The 25,966-nt window shown below is 40.4% G+C and overlaps 1 protein-coding gene across 4 annotated transcripts in view; it reads left to right on the forward strand.

The window, feature by feature from the left end:
- The window catches only part of CEP112 (centrosomal protein 112), a 158,596-nt gene that overhangs the window by 98,971 nt on the left and 33,659 nt on the right, over window positions 1-25,966 (forward strand). For all 4 annotated transcript variants that reach the window (XM_042025497.1, XM_042025499.1, XM_042025498.1 and 1 more), the window contains 2 exons: window positions 14,635-14,697; window positions 18,381-18,530. In XM_042025497.1, coding sequence (XP_041881431.1) covers window positions 14,635-14,697; window positions 18,381-18,530 — 213 coding nt within the window. The remainder of the gene's footprint in view (window positions 1-14,634; window positions 14,698-18,380; window positions 18,531-25,966) is intronic.

Consider the following 25,966-nt stretch of genomic DNA (forward strand, 5'->3'; position numbering starts at 1 on the left):
TTTCGTGCAAGGGGGTGTGCAGTGGCACAAATTAACAATCTGCACGGAGTGTTTGAGCAGCCTTTGTGCAAGTGACATTTCATTTACCTGCGTCAGGTTCTTGGTCTGTAATTTTAAAGAGCATTCGGAGGATTATGTTGGAAATCAGCCAGCCTGAAGCCATTAAAATGGCTGTGATCAACAATTCAGAATCTTTTCTGAATGTAAGGAAAGCTCTGCTTGGCATAATTATTTAAAGCCAAGGTCACAGAAAGTATTTAAACCTTTGAAATTCATCATTAAAGGATTAATTTTAACTCAGGAAGACATTGTCATTTTTGCTTAAAAATGGAATTTGAATCTCAATTCTTTTCTTTCTTTGATCTTTTTTACATGTGTAGTATAGCAAAAGAAAAGTTAACTTCTTTACATCCTCAAATTAAAGTTACAAATAATCCTTCATAGGGCAATATCTTTAATAGTCTTGAATTGTCATTTCTGTCAGAAATACTGGTTTTCTTTAATTTGTTGGATTTTTTTTCTATTTTTCAAAAAATTTGCTAATTTTAAGCTATATTAACTGCTATTGTATGTTTTTTCTTTAACCTACTTCCCTATTTTACCCTAATCTGAAGAGCACATGTTGAGTAAAAGATAGGAGGGGAAAAGAAAAAAGTATCTCTGTTGAAAAGTCTTTCACAGACATGTGAAAATACCTGGCATTACCTTCAAATCTCCATTTCCCCATTCTGTTTCATTTCTGTCTTGCAATTGTAGAACTGTGGCAATTGGCCACAAAATCCAAAACTCAAAGTAGCTTAGAGGGCAAACTCCATTTAACGCTCAAAAGTAGAAGTTTCAGCTAATTTAGTTCAAATCTTGATCCTATTACAGTCCACAGAACTTTGATGAAGATGATTTTATCCAAGAGGGGGAAAAAAGCATCTTAATTACAGCATGAGCCTTGAAACTTGTTTTTGAAAATATTTTCTACCAGGTTACCTTGAAATTTAGGACAATATGGGAGAAAAATTTGTTCTCTAAAGTTACTTTTTTTGGTGCCAATTTGTGAAGACTGCTTAAAAATCCAATGGGAAGCTGAATTTCACAGTTTAGGTGTGGAACATCTGACTGTCCAGATTTTCTGAAAGTCAGTCCATTCTCAAGTGAGGGATCTCATTCCTCTGTGATCTGCTCTGTGAATAATGTTGATTTCTGTGTGGATTGCTTTGTGTCATTGTGGACTGTTGTTAACGTGAACATGAGGAAATACAAAAGAAATGATTCATACTTCAGTGACAAGAAAAACAAAAGTACAAATGGGTAGAAGAAGATCCAGGATTCCTCTGGCATTGCCCTCCCCATAGTCCTGCTGCCGTGGGGATGGGAAGGAGGAGAGTGAGAGGCAGAGACAGGGGAAGGAAGAGTCTTCGTTACAGGCATACTGATCATTTAAATATTTGTTGGTATTTGTGGACAGCTTTTCAATATTTAGGGACACATGATTTATTCAGGTCTGTAACTTTCTGTTGCTTGAAAATCTCAGCTTTAGAGCTGGGACATTCTTTATTGTCATGTTAGTTCCTGAGCGTTCCCTTTACACTCCAGGGTTCGTCAGGATCGGTGTCTTTTGGAGATTCCTGGGACATTTTTAGGATTGTGCCTGTTTTTTCCTGCTTTGCTCCTGTAAGATATTGATGCATTTTCAGCATTTTCTGTACATATCTAGGTGAGCTGACCAAAGTTTTAGGATCATTTTTCCTGCAGTGTTTTGTCCTATTAGGAGGAAATCCTTCCCTGTGAGGGTGGTGAGACCCTGGCACAGGGTGCCCAGAGAAGCTGTGGCTGCCCCTGGATCCCTGGCAGTGTCCAAGGCTGGGTTGGATGGGGCTTGGAGCAGCCTGGGACAGTGGAAGGTGTCCCTGTCCATGGCAGGGGGTGGCACTGGATGAGCTTTAGGCATCTTCCAACCCGGACCATTCCATGTTTGATATTCGGGAACACACAGACCTGGAGCTGGGCTCTACTGATGCCTGATTTGGGCAGGGCCAGGTGTGTTCCAGGTTGCATCAGCAGCACTTGGGGCATGAACACTCATCAGCCAGGTGCAGTGGACTTGGAGCATTTCCAGGTTTGCCAGGCATGACTGAGAGCAGGAGACAAAGTCTGAGTGTGTGCAGATGTCGGGCTTGGCCGCCGCCGCTGTTTGTAATGTTCTGTGGGATTTTCTTGGCAGAGGAAATGAGCATTCAGCATGGCCTGAGCAGAGCAGTGGACAGGCTAACAATGCTCAAAGGAAGCAACCTTGGAACACTGAAAATATCTCATAAAAAAGCTCCCTTTGAGCAGCACACATGAGTAAATTGGAGTGGGAGAAGATGATGGTGGGGTTTTTTTTTCCTCTCTAAATAATTTTCAACATTTAGCATTTTATTGACTTTTTTTCTATATTTAAATAGATATTTTGACTCATTCTGTTGAAGGTTTATGCAGGTTCCAGGAACATCTAATTCTCTTTCAGTGCTGCTTTTCTTGTGGAGAAGTAATTCACATTTTTGTGTATTGACTGTACTGAACACACATGACATTTGATTACAGGACAGAGCTGTAGTCAAAAAAACCCCAAAAACAAGTTAAACACTTTAGTTTTGGGACTGCAATTGTTTTGATGGAAGTAAGCTGTGAAGTGGTTCCCTCTGGAGAGATGGGACTCCAAGGTGGCACAAAACCTGGCCAGAGCCATGCAGATCCTGCTTGTGGGCTTTAATGATGTTGATGTTAGTTGTACGCTGAGATTTCTGTGATTTTAAATCAAATCTGATGTTTACAGTTTTTACCTGTAGCAATCACTCCACCTGTATCTGGTGCGAAGTCCACGTAAAACTAAGATGCTTGGGGACCTTAAAGTTAAGGTCACTCTGTAAGTGACCACTTCCCTAATTAGGAATAATTATTCTATACAACAGTTTTGTTGCAAGTTAATGTTTTTGTAATTGGGCCCTTTTCAAAACTTTTCAGACAGTGTCCTCTAGTTGGATACTTATTTTCTGAGCAACTTGCATATAATTTGCAAATAAGGTACTGATAATGTGCCCTAGAGAACATTTCAGCCCCTCCTTCAGCATCAGGCTCTGTGATGCTGGATTAATTCCTCACTCAACCCAGTTGGATGTAACTCTTTGGGCATATATTCATGCTGCATGTGCAGGAATATCTGTGATTCACAGTATCTCTTCTGGCACTGTTGCAGATGATGTCACACTGTTCAGCACTGGCAAAGAAATAGAAGATGAAGGGAAAGAATATGACATCTTCTGAGATGAAAGATACTCCAAGAGATACTTGGTTAAAAGTATTGAGGTTCCCCTAAGCAGTTACTTCTGCTCCTAAAGTACGAGCATTCTGTGCCTTCCATGAGTTCACATTTCTCAGTCCTGTCTCTCCAGCTCTGGTTCCTCTCTGCCAACTCCACATTTCATTAACACCAGACATGGTTCCATCTTTGTCCCTAAGACATTCTGAGAACTGGATGCGATGGAACCTTTGATCTGACACCTTTCACTTCATTAACTTGAAGACTGAAGCCACACTTGCAGATAACTTTGTTTGTGGGAGCACTCAGAGGAGCTGTTTTCACACTCACTGCCGTGATTCCCTGGTTATTTACATGGGGGCAGATAGGTCAACCATAAAATGTGGACGTATATTCTTCCCGAGTGTAATGATCTCATTAAATTGTGTCTAATTGTAATGCAGACCTATGTTTGTGTCCTTGCTGAATGCAGTCAGGATCTCTACCAGTTGTAGATGTGCCATTTTTTTAAACTTGTTTTGAGTCTATTACATCAATTATTTAGCTTAGGCCCCAGCTATGAATAATTTAAGGAGCCTCCAATTCTTACCAAGAAGAGTTGGATGTTTCCCAAGACTCTTAATTTTTTTTCATTATAATCCAAGAACTATTGTCTATGATATTATCTCTCTGTTCCAGAGTAGTAATATTTTTATTGTTTTTGTTTTGTAGAGCCTGTGTACATTAAATTACATTTGGTTCTTGAACGTTTCTGACACAGCAATAGTGATTCACCAACTAATGTTAATAAAAATGAGCGTAGTACTTTGGCTTTGTTGGAGAAAATCTAGCAAAACCAGAAATGTGATGCCAAAAGATCACGTAAAAGCAAAACATGATGCCAAAAGATCAAGAAGAAATGTATTTCACAAAAATATTTTTAATGTATGTTAGCACAACAACCACAGATTATTTAATCTGCCTTCATAGTACCTTTCAACAAATCTTTTAAAAACCAGTTTCCTCTCTAGTGTGTCCCTTTTTGCACTGCTCCTGATTCCTCCAAAGAAAAAGCAGGATGATGGTGGACCAGGAACATGGTCACAGGAATTGCATCATCCCTCAGGGGAGCCATTTGGAAGAGTCTTCAGTCAACACAGCCAAACATGAAGAAAAAAATGGTAGAATCATCTCAGGGATATTTCACTCAAATAAGACTAAACAGAATTTATGGCCCTCTCCCTACTGGAGATGTTTCAGAGCAAGAGCTGCAGTTATTCACAGAGTTACTCTGCTCCTATCTCCTTTAAAAAAATAAGAATAAAAACTCAAAAAAACCCAAACCAGAAATCAATAGGTCAGATGTCTGCTCATCAACTCTGTTTATAAAACTGGTTCTAGAGTTAGGAGCCAGGAGAAGTTGGTGTAACTGTCACTGTCACTGTGGGGAAAAAATTGTGCACCCATGAGCAACAGGCTCACTTTTAAATATCTTTCTTAATGTCTGAAGGGAGATCAAGCACCATTATTTGCAGTTACAAATAGCACCACAGGGTTAAAAACGAAAATAATTGAAGCAATGCTGTTAAGAAATGAGAACCAGACAAGAGATAAATGGTAAGTTATGACAAAATATGGAGTTAAAAAGATGGCTTTCAGCAGGGCAAAGGCTGATATGATTAAAATTCAGGCTCGGTCATACGGCCCATATTTCAGCGCACTTTACTCATGTCCTGTCATATCAATTATAGCTGGGTAGTTGTTGGAGAAGTTTGCCTGGGTTTTTAACCAACTGGTATTAATCTGAAGTATGTTGAAGAAGCATTCACAGGTGGGGTTTTTTTGTTGTCTCTGTCTCCTCTTTCTTTTTCAAGTGTTTGTCCAAACACCCCTCCTTGTTCTGCAGCACCTGGGCCCACGCTGCCTCTTCTCAATTCCATAACTGCCAGGTTTTATCCTTTGGAGTGTATTCATAAGATCAAGACTCACAAAGTCATGGGGATGGTGGATAAGGTGAATGCTGAGGTTTTGCCAGTGGCAGAACAACTGTTGTAGTTACTTTTTCAATCGTTTCCCGAGCCTTTCTTCACTCTCCAAACAACCTGTAACACACTGGCTTTATCTTGTAATACACAATTGCTTATTATTTCAGCTTTATTAAATATTTTTAAAAGCCCAATTGAATCATGACCTCACTCCCTCCCTCTTTCGCCAATACCTTGTGTCTTGGAAAAGGCTGATTGCTTGTAGGTACAGTTTTCTCTGATTTACGAAATTTACTTATCCTTACATTCCTGAGTACGAGATAATATTTGGAAAACATTGGCTGTTTTCCAGTATGGTGGTGACTGTAATGTGAGATTACTGGTGGAATTTTTTATTTTAACAGCTCTGCCAATTCATTCTTAGATTTGTTCAGAATTATTGAATGAGGTCTGGGTTCCTGGTCAGGTGTGACAGGAAGGATTCCCTGCTCCTGGGTCCCAGTCCCTGCAGCCATCCGTGCTGGTTTCACTGGGGCTTCTCCGTGGCTTTGGTTGTGCAAACAGCAGTAACTGGTGTTTGTTCCTTGGAATTAGAAGTAGAAATTTCTCCTGTATCCACAAGCTCCACATTCTTACTTTGCTTTGGAGTTTCTGGGGTGATGCATCCTTTGCACAAAGACTCTCTCAAGTCCCCCAAACCCCAGAGTCAGCACAAGCCGCTGCAAAAGGTGCCCCATGGAATGTGTCCATGACATCCCTGCTTGGGTCAGCACTATAAAAAAAACAGATTTCCAAATAGCTTTATGTACAAAAAATGCTCAGTGATCAAGACCAAACTAATATAAAACATAATAATTGCGTATTTAAATTCTGGCACGATTTGAAGACACTGTTTACACTCATTTGCTCTTTCTTCATATCATTATAATAGAGAAGAGCTGCAGGTGGCTTTTTCTTCTTTTTGGAGGAGAAGGAGTGTTTGGGAAGTAGGGAAGGGGTAAAACAACGTTATTAGTCCTTCAGAGTCATTAATGTGAAGAAAGAAAAGTGCTCCAAAATGACTTGCTTACAGCTGCAGAACATGTCACGGAGTAAAACCCACCTTCATTAAATGGGTGAGAAAGAATTCTAATTGTTTTGAAGTTCTTATGATCAGTCTGCATGTGCTTCATTGTAACGTGATACTAAAAAGCCTCAATTATGATTTGTATATTTTGGTGCCAGAAGGGTTTTTTTCTTATGCTAAATTATTAAGTTCTGTCAGCTGCTGGGCTGTCATATAGAGATACAGTAAATCACATTATATTTTGTCATGGATTACACAGAGCAATAAATTTGGGAACAGAGATCAAAGTAGTTTCACAATCACATCTGAGTGTAGGAGGGGTGTTTAACTTGTAGAAAATCTGATTTAGGTGAAACTGTTGCAGTTCTTGTGTGAATTTGAAATGAATTTGAATGTTTGCTTGAAAATGAATAAGGTACAAATCCCCAAAAGAGTTCTCCTGTATTTAGTTCAGAGGAGTTAGTTCTGACCTACAGCTGCAGGACAGAGAACAGATAAATAATTAAACATTGGGAATGTTAGGAGTCTTGCAATGCCTTATTTATGTTTTTAATTGCTTTGATGATTGAGCAATATATTTCATTTTCTTTTTAACTGGGCCTTTGCTGGACTTGGGAAGTTTCTCCTCAGTGCGTTCTGGCTCTGGGAAGTTGTCACTCTTTTCGGGAAGCTTGTCGTATTTAAAACTACAAAATGTAATCCAGCATAATCTTGCTAAGGAGCACTGATGGCTTCAGATCACAGATTTTTTGGGAGATTTGGTCATGTTTTCAGTGTCTGTCTTTCCAACTGTAGAAGCTTAACTTTTGTTGGGCTCTTGTCTAATGATGTCGCTTCCTAATACTGAGTTAACTTCGTGATACTGAGTTAATTTAGTGGTACTGAGTTAATTCAGGGATACAGAGTTTGTCCTTTTGTTCCCAGTTTCTCTTCTATTTGATAGCAAAGATTCTATCTTAAAATGATACATACATAGAACGTCTTTCTGCTCATTGTCTTATTAATAAATGCTTGTTATTGCCACAAAATTCAACTTAAAACAGCAATGCAGAATCTAAAACCCAAAAATCTCATTCTTATCCCTTTATAATTATTTCAGGAACCTTAAAGTCTCTCCTTGGCAAAAATCAAGGCGTGTGAATTTAGCTGATAAATAATGATAAAGTGCCTGGGTCTCGGCAATCTCCAGTTCGGAAAGAATTGTGTTATGTAAAGCTCAGATTAAATAGTCATAGGATCAGTGTCACATCTCGGGACTGTTGCCTTCTATTTGTGGAGGAAACTTTAGCTTTGACTTGCATCTTCAAAGGTGTTTCACAGCCTCGTGGTTTCGCTGGGTGTCAGCTGTGTGGGTACCAGAAACATCTGGGCCTGAGTGATTCAGGAAACTTCTTTACGTCAGAGTTGGGGAGAGGAGTGAGGTGCCTGCGTAGCAGAGTGTCCGGTATTTCTCAGGGATAAAGGCAGCTTGTCAAAGGTCAGGTAATTCTTGTTGGGTGCATGTTTTCTTTGTTAAAGCTCTGAAAAAGAACATGCCACCACTTTTGATACAATATCTGAAACCCAGTTTAAATAATCATCTTTGTTTAGTTGCACGGAACAGAAGAAAACCAGGAAATATTAAGAAGGTAATCCAGGAATGTATTTGTGATTTAGGGACCCTAAAGTGGAGAGTGCTGCAGTCTCCCCATCTTGGCTAGGTTACTCTATCTCATTTGAGTGTTGAGCTGTAGGAAGAACTGTGCCATAACATAAAACTTGACCCAAAAGGTGGTGTGAATAGGAAGTTACTGAGGAATCTCGAACCCAGCTGCCCAGTGTGATGGATGGCAGATGAGAAGCAGTGACATCTGTGATGATCACTTGAATATCTTCATTTGCAGGAATCTCTGTCACCACAAAGCACAATACCGATTTTGCCGACAGTCATCTGATGATTGATGAGAGTAAATCAAATGAAAATCAGCCGTCTTTGCCTGTGCTGCCCATGATCCCAGCCCAGAGCTTATCATACCCACACAATCTTTTGGCAAAATGTCCCAGAACAGCTTCAGATTAAACCACAGTTCTCTGCCTGTCCTTTAAGTGCCTGATGCACTCACCAGTATGGTCTTCTGTGAAGGGTAGTTCAAGCATTAAACAACTGCATGTGGTAAACCCAGGCTGTTAGTCTGGTTTTAAATCCTTGTCTTATATGCGAAGCTGATATTTTAGGCCAGTTTGTTTTAAAATAATATGCCTGGCTGACAGCAATATTGACTGGAAATCAGCATCAGTGATGCTGGGGAATATTTAGATGCTCAGTAAATCCATGAAGGGAATAAAGGTGTCCTGGTGTAAGGCTGGTGTAACTTGGGCATCAGCCACCCTGCAGCTGGAGTCCCACAGAAGACTTTCTGGGAGAGTTAAATGTCTGTATTTAGTTCCTCCACATAATTTCAGAATTATTAGAAATACTCTGTTGGTTTAAATGAAAAGTCTGGAATTTGGAGTTTTCCTAAGGCACAGTTTGCAGAAGCAGTTTCTCAGTGGGCCCCCATTAAGCACAGAATTACAATGTGCTGCAGAAAGGCAATTCTCTGTGCAGGTACTGTCAAAGTCATTTCTATTCATTCCTGGGTTTTTCCCAATGAAAAGTACTTCACACATGAATGAGAGGGTTTTTTCTCCTAAAGATGTATGTTTAATGAAAAAAAAATAAAAAGGAAAAGATTTGTAGACCTCCAAAAGTGAAATGTAAAATAGAATATTAATAGGATTTTGGGATTTCTATCATTCACTTTCAAAACCCTTGAAGTCATTTGGTACTTGACTAATTATTCTGTTAACATCATTTTGGGTATTCAGCTATTTTTAATGGTCTTTTGGGTGGTTCAGATTACATATCTGAACTGGTGTGCTATTTTCACTGCTGAACAGAGATCCAGCTTTCATTTTTGTCTGATTGGTGGGGAGAGCAGGAGAAAGAACAGGAGTATTGGTGTAGGAAGTCACCCACTGTCAGTATTAGAAGCACATAAGGAAAATGCATGTTTCAGGCTTTGAGTCCGAATGGAATTTTTATGTACAATCAGATGAACTTTAAAGGCAATCTGCTGATCTCTGAAGTTTAAACAGATATTATACAGAGGGTTTTAACATACTTCTTAACAAAGATTTCCACCGTTAGCTGTTCTGAAGGTCATTTTCTTCTGACATCTATCAAATTGCACAATCTTGAATTTTGGTACAAAGCATAATGCTGTCAAACTTAAAATAGAAATATTCCAGAATGTGGAGTGGTGTGTTGTTTTTTGAGGTAAATGGGCCCCATTTACATTAGTTCTTTGATGTTAAATTCCTTGCTGCACATCAGAGAACAGTTGCTCTTCCCTGGAGCAAGTTTTCTTTCTTCTTCTTCCCCCACCCTTTGATTTTTTCCTCCTTTTTTTCTTCTTCTTTTTTTTTTTTTTTTTAAGTTTGCTTACACTTTTATCTAACTAATTATGGAGGATCAGCTTATGGATGGCCACTTTTAGCTAGTTGCAGGCATTCTGAAAAATGATTCTTTCATATCTAGTACCCTAAGCAGAAAACTTCTTAAATCTGCTACTTCTCTATCAGTGAATATGGTGGGGTGTGTGTGTATATATAAAACTCTAGTTATGAGAGCTGTTTCCAAAGCTGGAAGATAGAGAAACATGGAATTATTTAGGTTGGAAAAGACCTCTAAGGTCATCAAGTCCAACCATAAACCCAACATTGCCAAGCCCATCACTAAACCATGATTTTTTGTGTTGGAAGGGGCCTTAAAGCCCATCCAGTGCCACCCCTGCCATGGGCAGGGACACCTCCCACTGTCCCAGGCTGCTCCAAGCCCTGTCCAACCTGGCCTTGGACACTGCCAGGGATCCAGGGGCAGCCACAGCTTCTCTGGGCACCCTGTGCCAGGGCCTCCCCACCCTCCCAGGGAAGGATTTCTTCCCAGTATCTAACACTGTGCACAGATTTGTAATGTTCCAAAGATTCTCAACAGCTTCATTTTTGATAAACATCCAAGACTTCCCAAATGCCTCCATGGATGTTGCTGGAGGATGGAATTGTCCTCGTGGCTGCCAACCCCAAAGTGCAGCTGGAGCAGATGGACCCGGGAGTGACCTTGGGACTGTTTAGGGCTTGTGCTCCATTGAGTGGAACTGGAACTAAAAATTCCCTCTGATACACCTCATACTTTAAAAATAGCTTATAAATACTTTGTAATTAGGGTAGGACACGGTGTGCTTTTGTGGTGTGGTCCTGTCATAGATCCTGTGCTCTTTTACTGATGCTGTTCTGTTTCATGAAAGGAGAAAGTGAAAATGGGGCTGTGTTAGAAGAGCAGCCATTAATTCAGACACCATGTCTGTAGTGCTAATAACAGTTTTAATTTTTACGTGAAATGTTTTGTTGAAGTCGATGCAGTTTTGCTCGGCAACCACAATATGATGCTTGAGGCTTGTGAAAGAATTATAGCTGGTTTTTAAAACCAATTAACTGCAACAAGGACATAATCTTTTTAATGCAAAAGTCCTCGCTCTGTAATGTAAAATAACTGCACGTTAACTTGTCATAATCAGATAATTTTAGCTAAAATATATATTGACTGTGTGAAACTAAACAGGAGTTAGTTTTTGAATCAGTGGAATTCCTCTGCAGCTTATCCAATTTAAACCTTTTTCATTATAAAAATGGATATTCCGATTTATATTTCTGACAAGCTTCTGCCAAGTGGGAATTTCAGCAGCCACCTCTTGCACATGGAAAACTGGTTTCAGACCATTAACTCTATTTGCAGTACTGCCCATTGCTATAAAAAGAGCCCGACTTTAATGAATACTGGCTGAGCCTCCAAATGTTCACCTTCCACTTGAATTCTTATTCATTATGTTTCTGACATAGCATGTAACCTGAAAGGGAGGGAATGCCCTTAAAATAATTCAGAAACAGCTCGTGCTTCCTCCAGCACATGAACCCAGCAGCCAGATGGAAAAGAAGGAGCCCAGGAAACTGCTGTGTTTGCACAGGCCAGTGTGAACCTTCTCCTTGTGGAGATAAATGTGACATAAATCCCCCCCGATGTTCCCTGCACAGATCTCTGTGTGCATTTACTCATTCCTTAAAACAAAAAAGAGTTAAAAGGCATTTTTTTGTGTGTAGCAGTGCTACCTCTGCCCCAGGGAAGGTGGTTTGTGTCTCCCTTGGTTGCAAAGCAACAGCCTATATAAAGAGGTATTAAATTAGTTTTAGTTGCAGGTTTTAAGAAAGGAGAAGCTTCATATTTCTGCAGTTAAAAGATGGCAGTGGAAAAGAGGGTGCCCAGGCAGCCCCATGAGTTGGATCTTTTCAGCTGAGCAGTGCTGTAAATTGTGGTCTCTGCCTTCATCAGAGCTGCTTGTGTGGTTTGTGATGATGCAAGAGCTGTTGGGTGTTACAGACCTCAGGGAAAAGCTGAAGTCAGCAGGAGCCACAGAATCATGGAATGGTTTGGATTGGAAGGGACCTTAAAGCCCATCCAGTCCCACCCCTGCCACGGGCAGGGACACCTTCCCTTATCCCAGGTTGCTCCAAGCCCTGTCCAAACTGGCCTTGGACACTTCCAGGGATTCAGGGGCGGGCACAGCTTCTCTGGGCACCCTGTGGCAGGGCCTCACAATCCTCACAGGGAACAATTCCTTCCCAATATCCCATCCATCCCTGCCCTCTGGCAGTGGGAAGCCATCCCCCCTTTTCCCATCACCCTTGTGAAAAGTTCCTCTCCAGCCTTCCTGTTAGACTCTCTAAGGTACTGGCAGGGAGTGTCCATGGTTTTTGGTGCCACCAGGCCAATGTCACCAGTTTTAGACAACCTGAGCCCCTCTAGATGTGCTCGTGCCATCTCCAGTGGAAGCTTTGGTAGCTTAGTACTCTCAAATTCAGACCCCTCCATTAGGGATGTTTGGGACTGGAAGTAAATGCAAGAATTTATGGTTTGTTGGTGACCAGGAGACAAAGCTTATAAATATTTTGCTAACTGGAAGTTGTTAAAGCCATTATAAAATAAAATGTTGCAATTCCTTTTAAGTAAACTGGTAGGATGTCCATTCTTTGCTTTTTGTTAGGAATAAAACACTGAAATTCGGCGTATCTTTCTTTTGGATCACCTCTGTCCTGTCTCTCAGAGGTCAGCCTGATTCCACTCAGTGTGAACAAACAAATTCTAATTTGTTTATGGAACTCATGAGTGGTTTTTTATTATTTATTGGAATTTCTTCTGTGGGTTCAGGAGTTTATAAAGCTGCTTCTATGAAAGATGAGGACTTTTACCCCAGGCAAGTTGAGCGAGAGCAGCTGTAACATGATCTGTGCAGTGCCTTGCTGACGAGTCCCTCTCCCTTTCTGGGAGTAACAGTAATTTATGCTGGTGCTGTAATTTATTTTTTTACTTTTTTTCTCTAAAGATAAACTGGCAGTTTCAGTCACTTTATGACATGCAGGGGTGGTAAAACATCATCTGAAACTAGGCTGCAGTACAATGGAACAAGTGTTAATGTGGGTCAGCCTGAGTACAAGGAGAAACAGAGCATGGACAGAGCTCCCTGGGATAACTGGTGCTGTGTCACCACTCCTTTTATTTATGCACCCCCACCATGGGCCCTTACAGTGTTTGTGGTTCGCTTTTGAGTGATAAATGTAGGAAAAGTGAAATTTAATTTGTCTGGGGCTCCAGAATTCTTCTAGATGTGTTTTAAACCAGTGTGTATTGCCATTATCTCTGTTTATTACTAAACCATAATGTTATCTCAAAAATGATGCACAAATTTGATAATTGGTTTTGATTAACGTTTTTAATAGATTCCTTAATACCAACAAACAGATGGAGACATCCATATGTTTTCATAATTTTGGAATTTGAAGGGATTCAGGATCTGAAATTGTGATTTCATATAAAGTTTAGGATTACTTTGAACTGGCTGTAATATTCTTACACTGAGCTGCACCTTACAGAACTGCCCGGATTGCTGAAGATGATTCCAGCCCTACCATGACGATCCGGAAATGCTCTGCAGCTCTAAGCTCCTCAATTTATAGCCCAGTAAAATCAATAAGACTCTTTGCCTGCCTGAAATCCCTGGTGTTTGCTGAAATGGAGTCTGAGCCTTGCAGCTGGATCCACACAGGGTTCAGAGGCTTTGGGGGCCCCTGTGGTTTCTCTGGTCCCCCCGAAGAGGTGCTGGCAGGAGCCGGTGTTTGGGCACTGGATGCGGTGCCGTAAAACTCAGGACGACAGATCAAAGGTTTGAGCAGGAGGTCAGATAGATTTTGAAAACTTAATCAGCTTAAATTTGCTTCAGAACTCAGCTGCACGATATTCTGTCCCCCCTAAGAAAATATTTGTCTTAGACACCTGTCCTGAAGTTTGAGAGCCAAGAAGATGAGAGCACCGAGCAGTTCACCTGAGGACAGCATTGTGGGGCTGGGCTGGGCTGGTTTCTGCAAGAAAAATACAAACCTGGTTTCTCTCCTGAAATGAAATTGCATTTATTTTTTATTAATATCACTACTATAAAATTATTTCTGAACTTAAATTATTTGAGGAAAAAAAACCTTAAGAGCTATTTATCCTGGGGTTATAGAAATATTTGCTTGTTGGATTCTGATATGACCAAGCAGCCTTGTTTTCAGTTCTTTAGCTCTGAGTTGTGAAAAAAAATGCTGTGGTGAGGAAAGAGCTGTATGTCCAAGCTGGTTCAGCTGCATCTTGGGTGGATTTTCAGTGTAATCCCCACCTTTCCCTAGGAAGGGATGAGGAATGGGACAAAGGACAGTTACAGAACTGAGAGGTGAAGCTGTGTCCCCCATGTCGCACTGTGCCCTGGCAGCCTCTGTCTGGACTTTCTCCTCAGTTTTTCCCCTCTGTTCAGAAACAAACTCATCCTGATAAACTCATTTGTGTGTGTTGCCCCCTTCCCCAGACACACAGACACACACACACAGACACACACACACAGACACACACACACACTCATTCTCTCATTTTTTTTTCTTTTTTTAATCCGCAGAACTCTTTATGTTTTTCTAATAATTGGCAGCAGAGGTACAATTTCTCCCCTCTTTTAAGTGATGAATAGTTGGCCTGAGATCAAAGCCCAGCCCTGGCGGTTTTTTGGCTGCCACAAAAGGGCGTTGGGGCTGGCGCGGGGCCGGTGCTCAGTGATAGGCATGTGGAGGAGGTGCCAAGCCCAGGGCCCGGTGGCAAAGTGTCTGTACACGTCCTCTGTCTGAGCTAACGGGGTTGTCTTTTGTGTGTGTTCCAGGCCAACAGCCAGCTGAAGCAGATGGAGGAGGAGTACAGCCAGAAACTGGCCAAGTCCTTGCAGGTAGGTGGCCAGGAGACAGGGAGCTCAGGTGAACCTGTTCCACTTGGAGACTTGATGAAAAGTGGAGTTGCTTCTGCTCTTAAGTCTTGACAACCGAGAGAAGTCGTAACCCAAATGTTACCAAATCAAACATCCAGTGTCTTCTTGCAGATTTTAACCAATAAACCACAGAGCTTTAAGCTGGCTGGAAAATACAGGTGGGTTTTTTTGAGTTCTGAATTTCATCTTTTTCATCTACATTGTCATCTCTCGAGGACCCAAGAGGACTGAGTCCTCCTTCAGCCCATGGGAAGGAAGGTGAGGTGCTCCAGCAGCCAGCACTGCTCATAGAACCAGAGACAGGTGCACAGCCAGGACTTAACATTTCATGTTAAAGGTGGTGTCACCCAAGGTTTCTTCATCTTTATCATTGATCCCCACCAGTTCTGCATTTCTGCCCAAAACAACACCTTGAGGAATGTCAGTGTCCTGGAGGCAGACTGGTTTTGACTTGAGTTTTTGTTCTTCAGAGAACTCAGAAGATGAAAATGAGTGTTGAATTTACATATATACTTAAAAATAGTAAGACAGGATGATTTTTACATACTTCAGCTTTCAGTTTGACTGACAGGTAGTACTGAAGTGTGAAAAATGATGGAGATGCAACCAGAAGTTAAGCTTTTAATAAGAAGAAAATTGCCCTGAGGATTTGTGTGGAAGTGTCATTCTCCTCATTGCTCCCAGCCACAGCAGAATGTCTGCCTTGCATTGCAAAGTGTGTTTGCAGCCAGTAATCCAATAATAGTCTTGTAAAATCAATAAAAACACTACAAAGAAGGGTTTAGCAGCCTCTAAACTAGATAGAAGTGATCAGTGAGACAATAACAAGAAACTGCAAACTTTACTGTTTTACCAACACTTCAAAAATATTTAAAACTCTTGATTTCAGCTTTTCAGCTCCTTTGAGTCTCATTCTCTGTAACACTTGTCCAAAACTGTGACTTCAGTTGTTTTGGTGACATTTATTGGCTGTCACTTTTTCACACTGCATTTATCAGAATCATTGGTAAATGTCTTTATATTCTAAAATCTAATGTGTATTTTTACACATTTATTTGCATGCAGAGAGGTTGTAGAGTCTCCATCCTTGGAGATTCTTAAAACCTGGACTGGGCTGATCCTGAACAACCAGCTCTGGGTGATGCTTCTTTAAACTGGTCCGTTCCACCCTCACCAATTCCACGATTCTGTGGTAAATCAGAGAGAATGTTCTCTTTCCTAAATACCTTTTCAGTAACTTTAAATTAGTAATTTAGTCGTTTTTGAGAGCCTTATTTATAAAGAAAGAAAAGAAGAGACAACAACATAAAACTTCTTATTTTTTATCTTTCCATCTGAACCTGAAATGCAGGAAATGGTTAAAGCTCAAAAAGTAACATTTAATCCGCATCAGACCTGAAGGAAGAGATCCCTTCCATTGCTACCTCTATTTATCTTTTGTCATTATCACCCACATGGGAGTGGAATCAAGGCAGCCTATTCACGCCAGACACAATCCAGTGTCAATACAAAAATGGTTCTTGGTCCATTTTTAAAAAGACAGTTGGAATAATTGAAGCATTTCTGAATTTTTAAGCAAGGGATGAGGGAAATTGCTTTAATTGTTGCAGCGGGAACACGTAGGTAGTGTAGGGCAAGGTAAGAACTCTTTAACCTAAATGTCATAATAAATTTTGTCAGACTGACATTTATTGGCCTGCAGAATAGTCTCAAGATGGAAAAATCTGGGGACGTGTTTTGTATTAAGGTGGCTTTGCTGTAGCTGGAACATTTTATTGGGGAGAGCTGGACCCAGTTCCTCGGCACTTTCTGGGGCAGACACAACACATCCATCATCTCTCAGGGCTGTTTGGCTCAATAAAGCAGTTTCACCCTGATGTCTGAATTTCTTTACTTGTGTGGGTTTAAATCAATCCCCCAAGTTACTTGGACATAGTTGGGTTTGGGGTTTTTTTGTATCTTGCTATTAATAATTGGTCGATCGCAACTTTTCTTGTGGTCGCGTTGCTGACAACATCTGTCTAATCTTACTCTCTGTGGCCTCTTGGAACATTCACTTTTAACACCCACACAGAGAAGATACTTCAAGAAATTTCATCTGAAGTTTATACAAAGTAAATAGAAATTTTTGCTCTGAAAGGTACTGCACAAAGCAGATCTTTCTTCATCAATTCCTGCTGAAATTTCCTTGCATGCATTGCAGAACTCCTGTGCTAGACCAGGGTCTTAACCCAGTAAAGGCTTTAAATCTCAGTTTTGTCTTATATTGAGGAGTTTGTTATTTTGTTTGCTTTTAAAGTAACAAAATGGGACACAAAATTCTATAGGTTTGCATGGCTTCAAGTTGTTATCTTAATAATTTATATGATCCATTGCTTTCTTCTGCTTTCTCCTGCACACCAGGTAAAACCACATTTCTGCAAATTATCTGTCTTCTAAACAATGACCTAAACTGCAGACCCAGAGACACTGCTTAATTCTGGCTAGAGAGTTACACCCTGTCCATATAATCTCTAAACTTTGGCATAGTGGTCTCAAAAACCCTTCCTTTTAGTGGGTATTATCTTCTTAAAGATGTATTTGTTTTTTAGAAAAGCAATACAGAAATACAAAGATAGGTTTTACACATAATCTGGGTTACTTCCTGGGATTTTCAGGTAGGTAGAGAAATAAATTTACTACAGGGTTTTAGTCAGGTCTTTTCCCCTTTCTCACTGATATTAGTACTTTCATTTGTAGTGCATTTCTTCTTACACTAGTCCTGGCCTATTATTAGGGGGTTTTTAACTGGTTTTTTTTCCTAAATAACCATGTAATTAATGTAGTTAAATGTTTCTCTGCCAGTAAGGAGGCCTGGCAAATACTGGACTGCCTGTGTGTTAAAGTGCTTTTAGAATTAGACTATTATACGCTGCTACAGCAGCTTAACCTTAAGCTTGAATATATACATTAAAGTCAGTTACTCTCCCACATGTTTAAGTGCTTTTCTGTGTGATGACATGTCAGTATAAAATTCTGTAAATATGCCTGAAGGATCAGGGTTAGTTACGACTTTGCCCAGTGATGAAAAAGGTAGAACAAATACAATTCAACAAATCACGAGTGAATCACCTAAAAGGTCTAGATGAAGGTCCTAGATGTGGAGTCAGGTCCCCACTGTATTGCTCAGCAAAATTTGCTCCTTTCAGCAGCTCAGAAATTTCACTGTCAAGTTTAAATTTCAGTCCAGTGTGTGAACGTGGGTGTTTTTCTTCTCAGCAGTATCAAGCTGTAAAATTTCCTCCTGGAAGAGGAGCACCACCAGCCCAATGTAAACTCACACTCCTGCTTTCAGAGCGGTGGGAGACGGGGAACAGGCTTGAGTATGAAGATCACAGATGTGCTTTGTTCTCATAAGTAAATATTTTGGAATGTCTTAGTGGAAAACACTTCCAAATATTTTGTGTTCAGCGATTCTTGTCATTTAGAGCCTTGCTCTATTCCTTTTCTCTGTGTGGAATTTCATGCCCTGCTAGTGTGCAGGGTGCTAATTTCAAACATCCAGCTTGCACAGCAGAGCTTGCCAGTGCCATGTTTATATAAAAAAACATGCAAAATACATGTCTTTTACTGAGGGGAGCTTTAACATGCTGCTTTCTTTTCAGGAGATAGCTGAACTGAAGACAACCATTTCCTCCCTGACAGAGGAGAACAGCCGGCAGCAGCTTGCGGCGGAGCAGCGGCTCCAGGAAGTTGCACAGAAGTTGGAAGATGAGAAGCAGCAGCTGATGACAGATAATGACAGAGCAATCAAGGTAATCTGGGGATTTCAGTCGCTGATGCCTGGGTGAGGGTAATTAAAAGTTCTGAATGCAGGAATGGTTCCTGTTCACACAGTGCTCACCCAGACATCCCCAGACCTTGGCTTTGATGGAGCTGATGACTCAGGCTCCCTTTCCTCTAGCTGATCCTATGCCTGCATAAAACGCCTGGATTTGGCAAATCTAATCCATCCACATCAGTCAAATACTTGAATCTTTCCTGTTCTCTTTCTTTTTGTACTGGCCCTGATGTTTTAGTGTATTTTCAGCACCTTTATGCTGTGCTTTCAGGGCTTGAAAGAGAGGAAAGGTGAAAAGTAGGAGAGTGAGGCAGCAGCATGGCCTGGGCTGCAGCCTGGTTTTCACAAACCTTCCCAACTTTCATGTTTAAGGCTGCATTGAAGGAAAGTTTGTCCTTAGCCTCCATTGAAAAATATAAGCAAAGTCTATGCTGAATGTTAATGGAATAAAGTGTTTGTTAACTATAGTTTTGTTTGTTGGATTTATACATATTTTGCATTAGAATTGCATTCTTTGGCCTTTTTCATTAAGACTGAATAGCCAGATTCTGTTCTTGCTGTTTTGACACCTTGACTCGAAGTGGCTGCAGAGAATCCCACCTGTGGAAGTGAGCAGAATTAGTTTGTAAACATTTTTTTTCTTCTCGGAGTAGTAAAGAGCAATGGAAAAATTTTGAAACTCATGTAATCTGCTCATGTTGGCAATGAAAATGCCTCATGAGCGGGTGTCTAGATGAAGGAAATTCCTTTTCCTTTGTAAAGACATTTACTTGTACCAATGAATTACATTATTAAATGTAAGAACTCATGAAAAAATCAACTCCTACAATTTACCTAATTTTTGTGCCTAAGAGATACCATGGAAGGTTTTAAATGTTGGAAATCTGTTGGATTGTGGTACAGTTAATGCTGTCCTCTATATTGGAATGACTTGCATTAGGTTGTCATTACTGTCCCATCATCTGCAGTGTGCTTTTCCGTTTCTTTCATCAATTTTTTAATGATAATTTTTTTCTTAAGGAAAAAGTCTGCCTATATTTGTGTGTTTGTTGAGGAAAAGAATTTTCTTTCTGATCATTCTGTGAAAGATGTAACTATAAAAACGTTGGCTCTAATCTGTTACCCAAATGGAATCACCACAGGTAGGTTATTTTATCACCAGACTCTGCAGATAGAACACAGGTAAATCACATTATTTTCAGGTCCAAGTGAATTTTTACCACTTAGGAACATGGACTATTTGTAGTTCACTTTTCCAGTGGCCACCAAGATCTGCAGAAACCCTGTGACAGTGGAATCATCTTCCACAGAGTCAGAAACACAGTGTAATTCAAGTTATCATGGTACCTTCTTGAGTTACATGTTGGAAAAACATGGTTTAGACTCTTCAGCAGCTTTTTTCTTCTGGTGCAAATTCTACTGTTGAATTTCTGGATTCACTTAAGTTACATTCAGTGGAATAATTCAGCTGTTGGCAACACCAGTTTTTGAACACTAGTGATTATAGGTGGTATGAAACCCTTCTGCATGTAAATCTGTGTTCAGCTATTATAAACTTAATTTTGATGTTATTACCTCACAATATAATGAAATCCATAAAAACCACAGGGAAATTCTGCACAGGATTTCTGAGCAGTGTCCCAGAGAGTTTTTAGCACTGGTGCTGGGAGTATGTTTTAAAAGATTTTGTCAACTTGGAGAAGAAATTGGAAGAGCTGTTTTGCTTGCAGCTCTTGAATTTTGTTTAGGATCATTAATACTGTACTTTTTTAAAAAAAATCTTCCTTTGAAACCACTGATTTAATGGAAATTTACTGAAATCCAGATCCCCAAGCAGAAAATTCCTAGGAAGCTAAAATGCTGTGTATACTTCTGGAAACAGAAAAAGGTGGTTTTAATATTTGATCACTTAGTATTTTTAAGAACCACACATATTTCTCGGCAAGCATATGCAGAAATACTTTGCTTTTTATTGGCCTGGGGGAAAAAAAAAGGTTTTGGTGAAAGTGGAATTCTGGATGTCCTGGAGATGGGGAACAACATCTAACCTAGGGTAAGCTGAAGACCTCGAGGGATGATTAAAGAAACATTCTACAAACAAAGGAATTCTTAATATGGTGTAAGCCTTCGAGGAGACTCAGTGTGGTAAAAGCTAATGAAAATACTATCATTAAAAAACAGCCTTTGCTAAATATAACATTGATTTAAACAAACATTGAGGAACAGATTGCAATTTCCTCTATTGGTATTGGGTGGCTTCCTGTAAGACCTTCCAATTATTATTTCCTTTCAAAGGGAGAAATACATTTTTACAGAAACCAACTGTCTCTCAGAGAAGTTTTGGATTTAGACAGTAAAGTGATATCCAGATGTGGATGCCACATGATTTTGATGTTAATTCAAATTCCTGAGTCTCTTTGCTAGTAAAAGATTTCTGATTTATTATTGCACAATTGCACCCATCTCCTTCAACTCAATATTTTTTAAGGTAGTATCTTAAATATTAGTCAAGAAGAATAAATGAAATTTTCAAGAACATTTTGCTTCTTTTGATGACCTAAAAACCCAATTTGAACAACGCTTTTGGCTTCAGTGGCCTCAGTTTGGGTCGCTTTGAGACAAATGCTTGAAGGCCTTGGCACTTGTGTTAGGCCGCAGTTGGTCTGGCCTAAGGGCAAGCCGAACTTGTTATCACTCGTAAAATCAGGATAAAACTTTGGCTCATCACATTCCTCTCTTGTGGCTTGTAGGGTGACCACTTTGACTGCCGTGGAGTAGCAATGTCTTGTGGCAGAGCCCACAGCAGCTGAGGTCTGACCCCAAAAACCCAGCTCACCCTTCAGTGCCATGGAGATGTCTGTGCTTTGAGCTTACCAGGACTTAAATTCTTTGGAGCAGAGCCCAGGGACACTGAGCTGGGGCTGAGAGGGCAAATCAGCAGAGCTGCCCTGGTCACTGCGCTGTGCCTCACCTGTGCTCACCCCAGAGATCAGGAACCACTGCCTTGGGCCCCAGGATCAGTTGGGATCAGAGCTGTGCTAATGCCCTGCAGATGTTCGGAAAAGCTGCCTGAACTGCCACATCTCTTACCCCTTTGTGATGCTTCAGACTGGGACAGCAGCCGGCACCCTCCAGTGAGGGGCTGGGCACTGAACTCCTGGGAATGTCTGTGCAGGAGCTTCCCTGGGCACTCAAGTGTGGGCTAAACTTTTTTTTTTTAAGTTATGTTTCTTGCATCCCTGTAGTGACTTACCCACAGCAGCCTGGAGCTTGGTAATTCCAATGGTCAGAGCATTTACCAAACTTCTCTGCTGCTTTTGGTTACTGGACTGGGCAGAACAAGAAGTTGGTGGCATCGTAAAGATACCTGGAGGTTATTTATGAAATCCCAGCCTTAGTTGTTTAGGCTTAGTTGTTTACTTTTTTATGAAATCCTTTCGGATTCCGGGATTAAAAGTACAAAACATTTCCTGGGATTGGAACTGCAGAACATGTTCAGAGCATTTTAATGCTGAAGTTGATGGCCAAGTGGGGACTCCACATCAAAAAGTAGATTCTGGAAAGAAATGGATGATGGAGAGCATACAGCGACAAACCCACAACAGAAAAGGGGGGAAATGATGCTTTTTTTGCCAGATGAACCACAATTGTTGTTTGATTCCTGTTACAGATTCCAGGATTCTGTTATATCCCTGAATTAACACCAAAATTTCATTAGCAAAGCATGGTTGGAAGATGACATATGTCAACACTTTGTATGTCAGCCAGCTTATGATCAGATTAATTCTGTTAATAAATAAGACTTAAAAGATTTCTAGGAAAGAATGGCCTATAATAATGTTCCCCTTCATGTGAAAAATTTTGAAACAGTTGTTTTTTCATTGTTATGTTTGAAAATGTTGAGAGGGGAAAAAAAAGTTGAAGTGTTTTATGTTTTATAGCCATAGCAGAACAAAGGGGAAAACTTCTGGGTTTAAATTGTCTGGGCCCTTGTGGGCATTGAGTATGCCTGACATCCTCTATATTTGTTAGATGTTGTTGTATCTTGGAGCCAAAGGATCATTTCTTCTGCTAAATATTGAGGGTTTTATCGACACAGTGAATATCATCCATGCAACTATAAAACATACCAAATTTCTCTATCAAAAAACCTGTGGTTTTAAAAATTTGATCCGCAAGCTAATTTTGCTTGTAGTTCTATTTCATTATCAGCCACGTTTATTAGCACATTCCACTTGTAACTACGAATAATATTCTTTATTAAAAGGAAAAGCACATTAGATCTCTGGGAACATGAACCGAGTGACTGCAGCCCTGCAGAGATATTTAGTTTTTGTCCTCAAAACACCTTTTGGAACACCAGCATTGCACTCTGCAAGAGCCAGGGTTGGAGTTGGTAAGAAATAAATAATTCTAATTTATTGGTTAAAAGTCCCAAGCAAAGGTAAATCTAAGTGGTTTAAATGCCCTTAATTAGTGCTTATTAGGGGAGGAGCGGCATCTGAGAGCACAGAACCTAAGCTGCCCTGATCTGGAGAAGAAGCTTTTTTGGTCCTGTTTTAAGAGTGAGACAGAGGAGGGCAGAGCCTTGACTTCACCCAAGGTTTGTGGCAAAGGTGGAAATTAAGACTGTAATGACTGGTGGTTCAGAAGTCTGTGATCTTGTGTAACTGATAGCACAGAGGGCATTAATTAGGGGGAAAAAACCCTGAAATCTTGGTGTAAACTCTGAATGAAAATCTAAAACTCTTAGGATAAAGACATGTATTGTGTCAAGGGCTTTTTGGTAAGGGAGTCTTGACTTGCTTTATTCCCCAGGATACACTGAGGTGGCAGAATTAACTCCTACAACCTCAACCACTAACTCAGAACAAACTTTTGTCAACAGACCCACATTATTGATAAGATTTTTAAAGTATTTTATTGCATTTTCTATTTTAACTTGGATGGAGGTCTTTTGGTCTTTTTTTTTTTTTTTTACCAGCAATGTCTGTAAAAAGAAGGTCAGCATGTCCCTATTGGCACTGGCTCATGTCTTGTAAGACATCTGATGAGAACCTGCCCCACTGTTGGTGGTGGTTCTGTGGCCACAGCCGTGCCAAATTCTGTCAGTCACCACAGAGCCTTGGAGATGTGCGTGTCACAAAGTTCTCCAGAGAGACTTCAAATCCTTCTAATTGCCTTTGTGGCCAAACATTACCATGATAAACCATTTGGCATGGTGAAAGAAAGACTTGTAAGGGACCATCTTGATGTTAAATCTTGTGCTTTTTCATGGATCTTTATTTCTTTGTCACTGACTTTAGCCTGTAATAACACTCATAACTCTGCAGTGTCTTTTATTAGCAGGGAATTACAAGGCACCAACACTGGTGCTTTAGCATTGTAAAGCAGACCTTAACATCTACCAGGCAAATGACTTTATCTTGATCATAACTTCCTATATTCTGTTTGATCAGCAGAGGAGGTCATGTCTTTCAAAAGATAGGGAAATGAAATCTGCAGGTCTTTTATGGCTTTAGTTTCTCTGTTTCATGGGGTCCAAACTCTGGGGCACCTGTTCTTCACGGTCTTTGTTGATGTAAATAGTAGTTTCACCCAAATTCTGTCTGTTAGAAAAATGAGGGTTTAGCCCTGAGGTTTTCAACTCTTTCTTCTGCTCTGTCTCATGATTCCATTCCATGGTTATCTTTAAAAGCCTGTATTGTCGCATTCATTATAAATGATAATTAAAATAGGCTGACTTTCGTGTTAAGCTTAGTTACTGATCACAACTGAAATTCTGATTTAAAAAAACTCTTCTTTTCAAAATCACCTCTCTTTTTCTGCTGCCACAAAAATTATTTCATTGTCTGAAGCATAGTACCTTCTCTTCAAAATTACAGGGTTTCAGATGTTTGGCCAGCCAGGCAATCTGAGTGGCTGAGCATCTGTAAGTACTTCATAATATCTTTGACATGCTTTGTGAGACAAAGAATTGAGTCATCTTTTTTTTTTTCCTGCAGCAAGCTTTGCACTCTGGCATTTTTCTTGACTTTTCATGTCTCAACACATTGAAGAACTTACCATGGCCAACAGCAAAATCAGACTTACAAGTTTTTTAAAAGACTAGAGCTAGTGCCTGCCTTTTCCTCTGAACTGCAGTCCAGATTTATCTGACAGGTTTAAAAGTTGGTATTTTTTCTTTTTCCTACATTATCATTGTTGTCCTCAGTGTTATATTTTCCCTCCAGAAGGCACTTTGCTGCATGAAGTGCTTTTTATCCTTTGTTAGCCCCAGAAGGGATGCCACCTGTCTCCAAATTATGGAGTTAAAGATTCTATAAAAACATAATAAAATATAAAGTCATATGCAGCTAAACTATCTTTCTTTTAATAATGTGGACAACACTAATTTTGCACTGGAAAAATGGGGAAAAACAGTTCAAAACCAGCCATAAAATTCACTGCTTTCAATTGACAAGACAGGAGTAATAACACTGAGAGGGGTCCTGGGTAATTAAAAAGGTGCAGACAAAACACTCTTATTAGTAAGTGTTAAGTAATATTGATATAAGCCCACACAGTTTGTAATGAAGGGCAGACAGTGTTTAGAACTGTGTTACAAGAAAATGGAAATCAGGTTTTTTAAGATGTGATGCTCACAGAAATGCAGAGTTTACTGCTGCATATCAAAGATGTTTTTCTCTCCAAAGAGCAGAAGGACTTTTATGTGGAGGAGAAAGTGGTGCTTAAAAAAGACAGAACTGGGGAGATACCCAGAAGTTAGGAGGCAGAACGCCTGGGAGGAAGAGCCTGTGCTCCAAAGTCTGAGACTTTACTGGAGAGGGAAAAAAAAAAAAAGATAAAGATAAAACCAAGTGTCTAATGCCGTCCAAAGACGGGGCATCTGTAAAACAGTGTGCACAGGGCTGCGTAGGCTTTCCAAGGGCTGTGCTTTGTTCCAGTTCCAGTGAGTTCCTGGAACGCAGCCTCCTTCCCTGCTCCTGGAACTGCAGCCTTGACTGCAGGGCTTCTCCAGCCGTGGAGGTGGAAACACAATCTGTGGGAACCATGGATTCCACCAACAAAAGAGTGCCGGGGAAAGCAACGTCTTCAAAGCAAACCTTCCGCGGGCCACAAACATTTATAACTCTGCAGTGAAGGTTTTTAGAGCCTGGCACAGCAAGGCAGGTTGCAGGGTTTGGCAAGCAGGGATTTGGGTATGTGGACCTGCTTTGTTATCAACATCTCTTTTCCCTGAGATATCTTTCTTATGGCGTGGCTCATCCCAGGAGCAGGCTGGAGCAGCACCAGGTTGCCCTGGCTGATCCCATTGTGCCTACACCACTTCCAGCATTTGTGTCAACATCCTTGTTTTGCAGAGCTGTATGTTCTGCTATAGGTTGCTTTTGGTTTTGTGCTCATCAT

The sequence above is a fragment of the Corvus kubaryi genome, unplaced genomic scaffold, assembly GCF_017639235.1.
Source record: "Corvus kubaryi isolate FWS band 111438036 unplaced genomic scaffold, C.kubaryi_AGA036_p1.0 37272, whole genome shotgun sequence".
NCBI classification, from domain to species: Eukaryota; Metazoa; Chordata; class Aves; order Passeriformes; family Corvidae; genus Corvus; species Corvus kubaryi.